Source organism: Martes martes, assembly GCF_963455335.1.
Source record: "Martes martes genome assembly, chromosome: 1".
NCBI classification, from domain to species: domain Eukaryota; kingdom Metazoa; phylum Chordata; class Mammalia; order Carnivora; family Mustelidae; genus Martes; species Martes martes.
In genome coordinates, this window is record NC_137888.1 from 11,007,964 (window position 1) to 11,020,657 (window position 12,694).

General features: G+C 40.0%; 1 protein-coding gene across 4 annotated transcripts in view; it reads right to left on the bottom strand.

Moving 5' to 3' along the window:
* The window catches only part of ITSN1 (intersectin 1), a 209,666-nt gene that overhangs the window by 87,391 nt on the left and 109,581 nt on the right, over positions 1-12,694 (bottom strand). For all 4 annotated transcript variants that reach the window (XR_013966609.1, XM_080799703.1, XM_080799704.1 and 1 more), the window contains exons 12-16: positions 11,085-11,347; positions 8,778-8,927; positions 8,215-8,355; positions 2,655-2,742; positions 2,371-2,510 (exon numbers count right to left, since the gene is read on the bottom strand). Coding sequence is in view for 3 of the 4 variants with exons in the window: in XM_080799703.1 (XP_080655829.1) it covers positions 2,371-2,510; positions 2,655-2,742; positions 8,215-8,355; positions 8,778-8,927; positions 11,085-11,347 (782 nt within the window). In the remaining variant the exon portion in view is untranslated. The remainder of the gene's footprint in view (positions 1-2,370; positions 2,511-2,654; positions 2,743-8,214; positions 8,356-8,777; positions 8,928-11,084; positions 11,348-12,694) is intronic.

The following is a 12,694-nucleotide window of genomic DNA, read 5'->3' on the forward strand; positions in this document are numbered from 1 at the left end:
GGCACCGAGGAAACCCCAGGGGTTGGTGTGCTGGCTCTCCTGGTCTGTCTCATCGTACAATGATGATAGCTACTGATGAACATGTGCTCTAAAGTCAGGGGGAAAAGGATTCCTATTTTCCAACGTTACTACAACAAGGAAAAGGAGGCAGGTCATACTCAGGAGACTATTATCTAAAATCAGCCTCTAGGGCTGTCTCGATCACATTAGAAATCTTTTGATGCTTCAATTTAACTGTTTCTGTTTTGGTTTCACCAGACAGGAGAGGGATACTAGAAAAAGTAATTGTAAGGCAATAAAATGTACTTGTTAAGGCCTCCAAATGAGTTGTTAAATAAAATAATAAAGCTATACTGGCTCATCCTTTTTCACGCTCTCCATTAAATTTGAAGTTAATAATGGAAAAAAACAAAATAAAACTGGAAGACAGCACTGTTCTTATTTCAGAATGAGTATATCTGGGGAAAGGAATAGAGTGGAAGGAAAGGCTGATGCCAGCCTTTGTGTCAGCAGCTCTAAGTCAAGGCAGCATCGGTCAATGACACACAGTAAGAGGGACTGAGGCCACCTCGGCAGGTGTTCTCTTCGGCAATGGCAATGGTGTTCCAATAGGCCAAAACACTCCATAAACAGGCTAGGCATTTGGGAAAAAAAAAAAAAAAATCACCCACTGCAGTGTCGTCATCTAATACACGAACTTAGCTCTGGGAGTCATTTTGCAAGAAAAAGGAATCTTAAGATTAAGACAGAAATCTGGACTACTGCCTAGGTTCAGAAGAGCCCCAGATGTTTAACCGTTTGTGCTGCAAGAGACTATTAAAAAGCACGGTAATCATATTCTTTTTGCCTGAAATAGTGACAAGTCACAGTGAGAGTTCATGTGGGCATTTTTACTATGTTTATTCTTGAGACAGAGAAGCTCTATTTTCCTTACTTACGTATCTCATACCATCATATACATATAAGTGTGGAACACACATACACCACGCGCGAACACAAACACACACACACACACACACACACACACACACACACACACACACAGATTCTGTGTAAGAATGAAAGCAAAGATAAACACTTGGGTCAAATAATATGTCCCCTAAGAGCACTTGCCTGGCATTGTACAATGGAGAAAATTTCATTACCTATTACTCTGGGGGGGCAGGGGAAGCAAAAATACCACAAACTCAAAGGTCTGAACAATTTGGCCTAGAATTTCAATTCAAAGGCCAACTAAATATCACAAATACGCTTTCTAATTTTTTCCTATTTTTAATAATAAAAGAGTTTTCCTTTTTCCAGTGCCAAAAGCAAAATTAGCCAGAGTTAAGTATAAAATATTTTGAGATGGAAAACAAAACGGAGTATTTGAAAAACAGTGGGAACTCCATTTCTTTTAAAAACAGGATTGATTATGGGGCGTCTGGGTGGCTCAGTGGGTTAAGCCTCTGCCTTCTGCTCAGGTCATGATTCCAGGGTCCTGGAATCGAGTCCCACATCGTGCTCTCTGCTCAGCAGGGAGACTGCCTCCCCCCACTGCCTGCCTCTCCTCCTACTTGTGATCTCTGTCTGTCAAATAAATAAATAAACTCTTAAAAAAAAAAAGAACATGGTTGATTAAAAACTCTAGTATCTACTTAAATCTACAGTATATGTGCTCATTGTTGGTAGGACATTAAGTGCTTGCATTCTGGTTTTGTTATAAGATAAGAGTTAATGGTCGTTAAGATGATAAAGTTGCAAATTAAATCAAAGACACCAAATCCAAAGAAGGCGGTCACAACCACTTCCACGTTCCTAAGAGCTCTGGCATTTTCCGGAATTTTACCATGTCAATGTGACAAAACCACATTCCACTTTTGCCACAGAGACAAAAGCAATTACTCCATTCAACAGTAACACTTTAAAATGAGAGGTTACAAAATAAAGATTTACCTTCAAGGACAACCTTGAAGGTAAGAAGTGGCAGAAAAATTCCTAGTTTAAAAAAAAAGAGAGAGAGAAAAATCCCTTTTTAGCAGTCTTCAAGAGTGCTAAAGACTCTTTTGGAGCCTTGCTTTCGGACTTCAACTTGGAATTGTCAACAGACGAAGGAATGGAGATGTAGAAAAACATAATCCCGGTTAAAGACAGATGCCGTGTGGGGGCCACTCAGCGGTCATTTACAGATGCCAAATTCATCCTTATATGTTTAGAAGGAAGTGCATTTTGGATTGTATAACACTCATCTTTCACTATGCAGGTTTGCCAGAAGGCTGACAAACCGGCCTCATAAATTTTTCTCTCTGGAATCGAGTACCAACTCATCATCTCGCCAGTTAGAAAAATTAAAGGGTAGAACATAGATGTAGGGACGCAGAGAACAGTTACCTTCAGCTGATTATTGAAAATGTCAATCTCCTGTAGTTTTGATCTGGTTTCTTTCTCAACTTCATCCAGTTGGTCTCGTAGCTGCTGGCGAGCGAGTTCTTTTACTTCTAATGCTCTTTTGAGTGTCAGAAGTGAATCTCCTATTTTGGAAGAACATTGCAAGATAAGAAAAGCAAACTGGCAGTGAGGAAAATGGTTTTTAATGCTCTCATTTCACCGAAGGAAAGTCACACCAGTAGAAAACGAGAAGGCCGACCTTAAAATGCAAAAATGCAAACACCTACTGTGCAAACTGTTCTGCTGAACTTGCTTGAGTTGGTCATTGAGTATCTGTTTTTCTGGAATAAGTCTTCCGAGCATCTGCTGAGCCTCCTAGGGAAAAGGAGGAAAACAATGAACTGACAGGGAAGACTACGTGGACATTCCACCTCCCGGCAGACTAAGTCCGTTTGCTCATCCCTCAAAGACTCTTCTAAACTCATCCCAAATCCTACATTAGAAACCGCATTTAATCACCAGTCAGGGCAGTTCTTGCTTTTTTGCCAAGTGATTAACTATTTGCCAAATGCTTTTCACTGAAATAAAGTTAAGACGATTAGAGCTCTCTTGAGATTTCTTAAATTTTTATTGACTTACTGCCTATTTAGAAGCTTTCAAAAATGTACTTTAAGTACAACGCAGCAGAGAAAACTGAAAGTATCGATCTCTCCCTTGCATTGGGATCCAATGTAAATGCAGTGACTGTTTGTGAACTGACAGAGTAGTCTGAATAGGAACTACTCTACTCTGAACTCTGATACTTAATAGGGCTGAATTAAGGTTCACCCATACAGCTGAAGATGGAAATAGAAGAGATTTTTCACAGTAGAATCTTGGCTGCCATATATGTTTTCCACCACTGAGGATGGACCTATAATTTTAAATAGGTACATAAAAGTCCTGAACCAACCATTTTTTACTTGATATAAGAAAAAAGCTAACCCACACCGTGAAAGGCTATTTGAAGTTTTCATGGATGACCTGTCAAGCACTGTATTTGCTTAAGTTCAGCTGAGATTACCCCATATAGTTCCTACACATTTCGGTAAAATGACAAGCCTTTCCAGCACAGAAGAACGAATACTTGACTTTCATTTTTACCTTGATGAAGAAAAAAAAAAAGTCTCACGAAGGGGGCACCCGTGATGAGCACTGGGCATTGTATGTAAGTGATGAATCACTATATTCTACAGCTGAAACTTAATAAACGTTGTACATTAACTAAATGGAATTTAAATAAAAACTTGGAAAAAAAAAACTCTATGCAGTGGTTTTTGGTTTGAGAAAATAAAAATGCCTTAATTGAAAGTTTTCAGAGACCAAGAAGCAGTCTTTTCTGAACAACCATCCTTAGATACAGACTGGCTCGTATGCAATAAATCTTTGTGTACCACAATTCTGAATAGGAGAGAGATAGAGCTCAACAGAGAGGATCTGGAAGCGTCTTCTCTTATGAATAATCCACACTCGTTTCCCCAAATCTGGACAAAACAGAATACACAATTCATACTGTTTCCCCCAAAAGGCCCAGCCAGCTGAGCTTCTCCTATTCTCCCCTCATTAATTTACGAATTTAGGAAAGACCTCTCACCCAATCCCAAAGTTTCTTTTCTATACCAAGACAATGACACATCAAGATAAAACCTTGCTCAGATCACTGAGACTATTTAACTTATATAAACATCACTTTTAAATGTCAACCCAAGTTTCTAAAATATGTCATAAACCAACAGGAAGGGCTACCTGACTCATCTGTGAATAACGTAAGGAAAGGGAACGAGTATTATAGCTGGCCTTCTTCAAACCATGTATTATTTTTCACTTCACTACTTTTTCAGGAACCCTAATTTGTATTTTACTGTCAATAAGTGGACATACTAAGTGTCAATCATAGATAATAAAAAATGTGTTTGGTCACAGGGCATTCAGTGGGATAATAAAGAAACACATGGCCTTCATTCCTAAAATTTTCCAAGAGAATATTTTATGAAATTTCTCATAGTTAATGAAAGACATATAAAAAAAGTTACCATATAGAACAATATACTTTTAAAAGGTACATGCACTTTTTAGTATGTTCGAACAATTTCTAGCAGTGAACATCTGATGCTATTTACAGTATAAGTCGTATCTTAATATCTCAAATTGACTAGGACTTCAAAGTACAGGAAGCAATAACTGAAAGAACTCGAAGGAAAAAGGAAAAATTTTTAATGATAGGGTCTTCAATAGCCTCTGGCAGCAGCTGGAAGAGGTCACAAAATCAGTAAGGACATAGAAAATACAAAAAACACCACGAATCAATTTGCTCTGATTGATGTTTATGAGGCACTCTGCCCAACTATAACAGAGTACATATTCTTTATAAGTGCACATAAAATATTCACCAACACAATCATGTGCTAAGCCATAAAATACATCTCAGTAAACTTAAAAAGATTAAAAAGAATTGAAATCATACAGAGTATGCTCACAGCTTATCACATAATAAATCAGAAATCAGCAAGATATCTGGAAAACAAACAAAATATTTGGAAACTAACTAGCATAATTCTAAATAATCCATCAAAGAAGAAATGACCAAGAAAATGATTTTGAACTGAATGGATACGAAAACACATTAAAAAGTTGGATGATATGGCTATGATAATGCTTAGAAGGAAATATATACCTTAATAAAATGTTTATATTAGAAATGAAAAAAGGTCCATATTCAATAATCTAAGCTTCTTTTTTATGAAGCGAGGAAAAAGCAAATTAAACCCAAAATAAGTAGATGGAAGGAAATAATAAAGAGTATGAATGAAACAGAAAACAGATATACCATAGAGAAAAATCAATACAACCAACAGCTTATTTAAAAAATAAAATCAATGAGATCAATAAACTTCTAGGTAGATTGATGGAGAAGAGGAGGAGGGGCAAGGAGAGGAAGGGAAAGAGGAGGAAAAGTTGAAGGGTGAAAGAAGATACAAATTCCCATGATTAGGAATAAAAGAAGTGACATCACTACAGATACTACAGATTTGCAAAGAATTAACAGAATATTGTAAACAACTCTATACAAATAAATTTGACAATTTAGATGAAAAGAAAAAATTCACTGGAAGATACAAATCATCAGACTCAAAAAGAAACAGAAAGTCTGAACACCCCTGTATCTATTAACTATATTTTGCTATTAAAATCCTACCACATGGGGCGCCTGGGTGGCTCAGTGGGTTAAAGCCTCTGCCTTCGGCTCAGGTCATGATCCCAGGGTCCTGGGATCAAGCCATGCATCCAGCTCTGCTCAGTGGGGAGCCTGCTTCCTCCTCCCTCTCTCTCTGCCTGCCTCTCTGCCTACTTGTGATCTCTGTCTGGCAAATAAATAAACAAAATCTTTAAAAAAAATAATAAAATAAATAAATAAATAAAATAAAATCCTACCACAAAAAATCTTCAGGCCCAGATGGCTTCACTGACGAATGAAAATTTAAAGGAAAAACACCATTTCAACACAAACATTTTTAGAAAATGGAGGAATTAATATTTTCTATTTTCTAGTTTATTACCCTGATACCAAAACAGGATAAGGACATTACAAGAAAACTATAAACCAGTATCTTTCAAGAATTTAAATTAAAAGATATTTAATAATAGCATACTGAATCAAGTAATTATTTTTTTAAATAGTAATACATCATGACCAAGTATGGCTTATCTCAGGAATGAAAGGTTGGCTTAACATTCAAATTTCTATCAACGTAAATTACCATATGAACAAAATAAAGAGAAAAAACATGCGAGTATCTCAGTAGATGCAGAAAAAGAAAATTATGACCCAACTCAACACCCATTCATGGTTTAAAAAACCTTCAGCAAAACAGCAAAAAAGGAACAGGAGGAAAATCCCTAACTGGATAAAGGGCATCTAAAAAAAAATCTATAGCTAACAGCATACTTAATGGTCAGAAATTGCTTGGTTCTGCCTTAAAACCAAGCCTCTTACCACTTCTATTCATAAGGTATTGAAGCACTCACACACTGCTGGGGAGAGTGTAAAATGGTACGACCACCCTGGAAACAGTCTGACAGTTCCCTATAGGGTTAACCATATATTTATATGACACATTAATGGCACTCCTAAAATTAAACCAAGAGAAAGAAAACGTATTTCCACATCAAGACAAGTCTTATACACAAAAGTCCCCAACGGGAAAGAACCTAAATGTCAATCAACAGGTGAATGGCTAAATCGGGAAAATACTACCCCGTGATAAAAAGGAACAAGCTACTGATTTGCTCAGAAATATGGATGAATCTCCACATCATCAGGCTGAGAAAAATCACAAACTTCAAAAATGCTCTGCCATATGCAGGAACGGTACCTACATGAATCTGATGCCCCCCGCCCCACCCCTTCCCAGCTCAACAAGAGAAACTAAGCCAGGTGATATGGCGACGTGGTGGTCACCACTGGATACATAATAAAATGAAAGTAGAACTGCGTATGGCATCCCATTACGTTCCCCACTATTCACCATCTGTCCGTCCCTGGTACTGCCCCTAGACTACTGAACTGCACCTCCTTATACTGTCACGATCCCAGTAAAGCCAGTTGCATGAGCGAAACATAGGTCCTACATAATCTATCCCAACAGCTGCAACCACAGTGGTCTCCTTGCTATGACCACATCCTGAAGACGGGGTACAAGGTCACAACGCTCACGCTGCTGTCTCCCCACCCTCAGCTTGCTCTGCCAGACAGCCACACCACTTAGCTATTTCTCTTTCAAGTCTTTGCTCAGATGGGACCCTCACGGAGAAGCCTGTCCTCACCACCTAATACAAAATACTGTGCTGGAAGGGGCCTGGGGGGCTCAGTATGCTGAGCGTCCAAAACTCACGGTTTCAGCTCAGGTTATGATCTCAGGGTCATGAGATCGAGCCCCATGTCAGGTGCCATGCTCAGTGGGGAGTCTGCTTGAGATTCTTTCCCTCTGTTCCCACCCCTAAATGAATGAATGAATGAATGAATACATAAACAAATCCTTAAAAAAATAAATAAATAAAAATACTGCCCTTAGGCTATATTGGCTGGCTTAGTAGAGTGTGCAACTCTTGATCTCAGGGTTATGAGTTCAAGGCCTAAGATGGGTGTCGAGATTACTTAAAAATAAAATCTTAGGGACACCTGGGTGGTTCAGTGGGTTAAGCCTCTGCCTTTGGCTCGGGTCATGATCCCAGGGTCCTGGGATCGAGCCCCACATCGGGCTCTCTGCTCCGAGAAGAGCCTGCTTCCTCCTCTCTCTCTGCCTGCCTCCCTGCCTACTTGTGATCTCTCTCTCTGTCAAATAAATAAATAAAATCTTTTAAATAAATAAATAAATAAATAAAATAAAATAAAATCTTAAAAAAAAACCTACTACCCTCCTCCTTCCCAGGACTCTTTTCCTAATCACTCTCTGGAGCACTTTTCATACGCTAATAGAGGACACACTTGACTTCTTTTGGTAGTGTCTGTCTGCCCTGCAAATAGAAGGTAAGCTCCATGAAGGCGGGGCTCTTGACTCTCCTGTTCACTGCTGGACCCTCAGTGCCTCCAAGAGCCCCTGGCTGGCACGCAGCAGGGCTCAGCAAACATTGTGTGGAGTTTGTTTCCTCAACAGCCTACTTTTTAGACTCCTGTCTACTTCATCTGCGCTTCCCAGCACCTAGTACATGGTAGATGCTGGATGCTTATAGGAATGAATGAGTGAAACGAAAGAGAGGAAAAGCAGGGCTTGTAAACTCTAAAAGCATTTAATGGGTGTACTTTCTCACCTGTAATTGTTGCTGTAGGTGTGTGATTTCAGCAATTCTCAACTCTCTGGATTTGTTTGTACTCTCAATTTCTTGCCTTTGCGTGGTCAGTCGACACCGGATGTCTTGAAGTTTTCCTTCTAGTTGATGCTTTTTATCATTCTTTAACAAATGAAAAATAGTCATTATTCTTACCACTTTTAATGGTTCAGGGTTAACAGATGACCCCTGAACAACACAAGTCTGAACTACATGGGTCCACTTCAACCTGGATTTTTTTCAGTAACTAACAGTACAGTCCTGTAAATATATGCTCACTTCTTTATGAATGTATTAACATTTTCTTACCTCTAACTTATTTATTGTAAGAATAGAGTATATGATACATGTAACATACGAAGTAGGTGTCGATTAACCGTTTATGTTATCAGTAAGGCTTCTGGTCCACAGTAGGCTACTAGCAGCCAGGTTTTAGGGGAGTCAAAAATTATCAAACTGTTCTGACTGCATGGAACCTGTGCCCATAAGCCCAGTGTCATTCAAAGCTCAACTGTATTCCCAAAGCATAATCAAACTTGACTCACTAGAGCTTCTAATTCAAATTCCAGAGTCTTTTTCTTGGCTTTCAGTACAACTATGTCCTCTTGCTCTTTGTTCCTTTGATTGAGTAGTTCTTGTCTTCGATTCCGTTCCCATTCAAGCTGTCGTTGCCTTTCAAGTTCTCGCTTTGCAGCCTGTGGCAGGTACGAACAGACAACTTAGTAGTTTTTTTAGTCCTGACATGATACAGTGTCTCTTAGTAAATGTGACATCCAGGAAGTCTTTTCATTTAGGGATAAAATGTTACACATTGCAAAAACTTCTATTACAAAAGAGGAAAACCAAATTTACACAAATACAGTATTCCTTCTCTAGCAAAAAGAGAATATTTAGAAAAGCTATTATAGTTAGATGAGGACAGGCAGGATTCATGTCATCATTGGAATTCGATTATTTATGCCTTTAAGAATGTCTGAAGTAATAAAAAACTGTTCTTCCTCATTCACTGACTCATAAAGAGAAGAAAAAAATATCTTTAGTCTAATAAAGTCACACTAAAACCCCTAGAACAAAAAACAAAACAAAAAATAACCCCCAAAACAAAAACTTACTTTTATCGAATGAGAAATTATTTATCTCAAGTTTTAAAATTTATTGATCCCCTATCCCCATAATCGTCCATTTTCTTTTTACCACAGAAGCTTCCATAATTTCTGCGGCAATGACTGCTCTCTTTAAAGCGGATGCTGATGGCCGCTAGGTAAACACGCCCAGAGCACCTGGCACTCTTTTTTTCTTTTTTATTAAAGATTTTTTTTTTTTTTTTTTTTTGAGAGACAGCGAGCAAGAGCAGGGGGAGGAGCAGAGGACAGAGCGAGAAGAGCAGGTTCCCAGCCTCGGGGCTCAAACCCAGGACCCTGAGATCATTACCTGAGCCTAGGGCAGATGCTTAACCGACTGAGCCATACACCTGTGACTGTCACTATTCATTGTTACTGCTTCTTCTTTTTTTTTTTTTTAAAGATTCTATTTATTTATTTGACAGAGATCACAAGTAGGCAGAGAGGCAGGCAGAGAGAGAGGGGGAAGCAGGCTCCCCGCTGAGCAGAGAGCCCGATGCGGGGCTCGATCCCAGGACCCTGAGATCATGACCTGAGCCGAAGGCAGAGGCTTTAACCCACTGAGCCACCCAGGCGCCCCACTGTTACTGCTTCTTATATACCTGTCCTCCAACGACCCTTTGGGCCTGAGGACACTGAAGTACTTTTCTACAACTACTCTGGGGACTATCGATGCCTGGCACATGGTAAACAACCATTAAGTAATTCTGAATAAATACACTGAAGTGTCTTAAAAATACGAAACAAAGCAAAACACTGAGAAAGGAAAACTGGCCTACCTTTGGGCTATCCATTCGGGAAATTGAAACAGTATTAGTATCTGTGCGTGTCTCCCTGAATAAGGCTTACCGCTCTAAGTTATCTGAAGCAACAGGAGATGAAACCAAAGTACTGTGTTTGCATAAAGAAAAATCTCCCATATGTAAGACAGATTTCATTCACACAAAAGAATCACGACAGCACTTCTGCAGCAATATTCTAAAACTGGAAATTCAGAGGAAAGATTGGCTTAGCTCCTATCCAGGTATGGCCCCAAATTTATGAGGTCTTCCATCAAATATACTGATTTCCTATACCTATATTTCTAAAGTAGAAAAAAAGGGGGGGCACAAATCATTAGTATGATCCCATTATAGGGGTTAAAAAAAAACTACAGCGAACCCCCAACATTTCCACCATATAACCTTTAATATTTCTACATACACATGTACATGTAGAGAAAGAAAGTCTGAGAAATTCTTAACTAACATCAGCGGTTACGAGACTGGATTATCCGAAGCTTGACCGTGAATGTTCTCAGCAACATCATTCGTATTAGTCAACAAAGCCGAAAACAAGTCGAACGGCCATCAGCTGGTGAATGGATAATACAACGCGATCCATCTGTGTGATGGAATATTACTCGGTCGTAAGAAGGAACAACGTACTGACTCCTGCTACAGCTTGGGACTCGAAAACATGCTGGGTGGAAACGAGACACAAAAGTCACATAGTGTGTGATTCCATGTCTGCGAAATGTCCATCAGGAGCAAACCCACAGAGACAGGAAGGAAATTCGTGGCTGCCGGGGGCCAGGAGGAGAGGGGAATGGGGAGTGACTGCCACATGGGGAAGGAATTTCTTTTTGGGATAAGGAAAATGCTCTGGACGGCATTAATCAATTACGTGACTAATTAAGGAAGAAGGGGAGCAAGAACACGTGCGCTCATTGTGGGCTCCGGGGCGGCTCACCTCTCGTCTCTCGATTTCTTTCCTCCTCTCCTCCTCTCTCTGACGTTCTAGTTCCCGCTGCTTTTCCAGCTGCTTCTCCAGCTCCAGCTGCCGCTTGCGCTCCTGCTCCTGGCGCTCGCGCTCTTTGCGCTCCTGCTCCGCGCGCTCCAGCTGGGCCAGGCGCTCCTGCTCCTTGCGCTGCTGCTCCAAGAGCGCCTGTCTGCGCTTCTCCAGCTCCAGATTGCCACGTTCGAAATTCTCACGCTTCTTATCTTCGAAGGTTACTTGCAAACGAGAAACACGAAAACGCCCAGAAGTCACGATTTGCAACATACTGTTTTCAAAGGAAAATTGAGGCGCATCCGAAAGGTGTAGTGCAAACGCCAACCAGAGCCCCCTGAGCCTTCCGCCCTGCCTGTGCCTCCCGGAGGAGCCCTACAACGCCAACAAGCTTTTGTTTTCTTGACACCAGGAAACTCCTAGAACAAATAATTCAGTAAAACTGCAGGATACAAAATCAATATAGAGAAACTGGTTGCATTTCTAGACATTCATAACGAACTATTGGAAGGAGAAATTAAGAAACCAATCCCACTTACAGTGGCATCACAAAGAACACCTAGGAATAAATTTAAAGAAGTATGGGGAAAGACCTGCACAATGGAAACTGCAAGACGCTGACGAAAGAAACTGAAGACACAATTAAACGGAAAAGTTTTCCATAATCAGAATGGACTGGAAGAATTAATATTGTTAACATGTCCTCACTAACCAAAGCAAGCTATAAATTCAGGGCAGTTCCTATCATTCCGGTGGCACTTTTCACAGGACTAAAATAATTCTAAAATTTATATGGAACCACAAAGGACCACAAATAGCCAAAGCAGTCTTGAAAGAAAGGAGAACAAACCTAGAGCTACCACGCTCCCTGATTTCAAACTATGCTGCAAAGCTACAGTAATCAAAACAGTATCATTGGCACAAAAGCAGATACAGATCAATGGATCCGAACAGACAGCCCAGAAACAAACCCATGCTTAAATGGTCAATTAATTTACAACAAACAAGGCAAAAATGAATATACAATGTGGGAAGAAAAGTCTTTGCCAATAAAGGGTGCTGACACCTACCACATGCAAAAGAATGACACTAGACCACTTTCTTCTCACACCAGACACAAAAATGAGCTCAAAACAGATTACAGATGTGAATGTTAGACCTAAACCATAAAACTCCTGGAAGGGGGCGCCTGGGTGGCTCAGTGGGTTAAAGCCTCTGCCTTCGGCTCAGGTCATGATCCCAGGATCCTAGGATCGAGCCCCGCATCGGGCTCTCTGCTCCTTGGAGAGCCTGCTTCCTCCTCTCTCTCTGCCTGCCTCTCTGCCTACTTGGGATCTATGTCTGTCAAATAAATAAATAAAATCTTAAAAAAAAAAAAAAAAAAAACTCCTGGAAGAAAACATAGGCAGTGAACTCACTGATAGTGCTCATGGAACACTGCTTTTTGGAATGGACTCCAAAGGCAGTAACAGTGAATGTAAAAACAAACACGCAGGGTTACATCAAACTATAAAGCTTGTGCACAGCGAAGGAAACTGTCAACCAAATGAAAAGGCAACCTTTTGAATGGG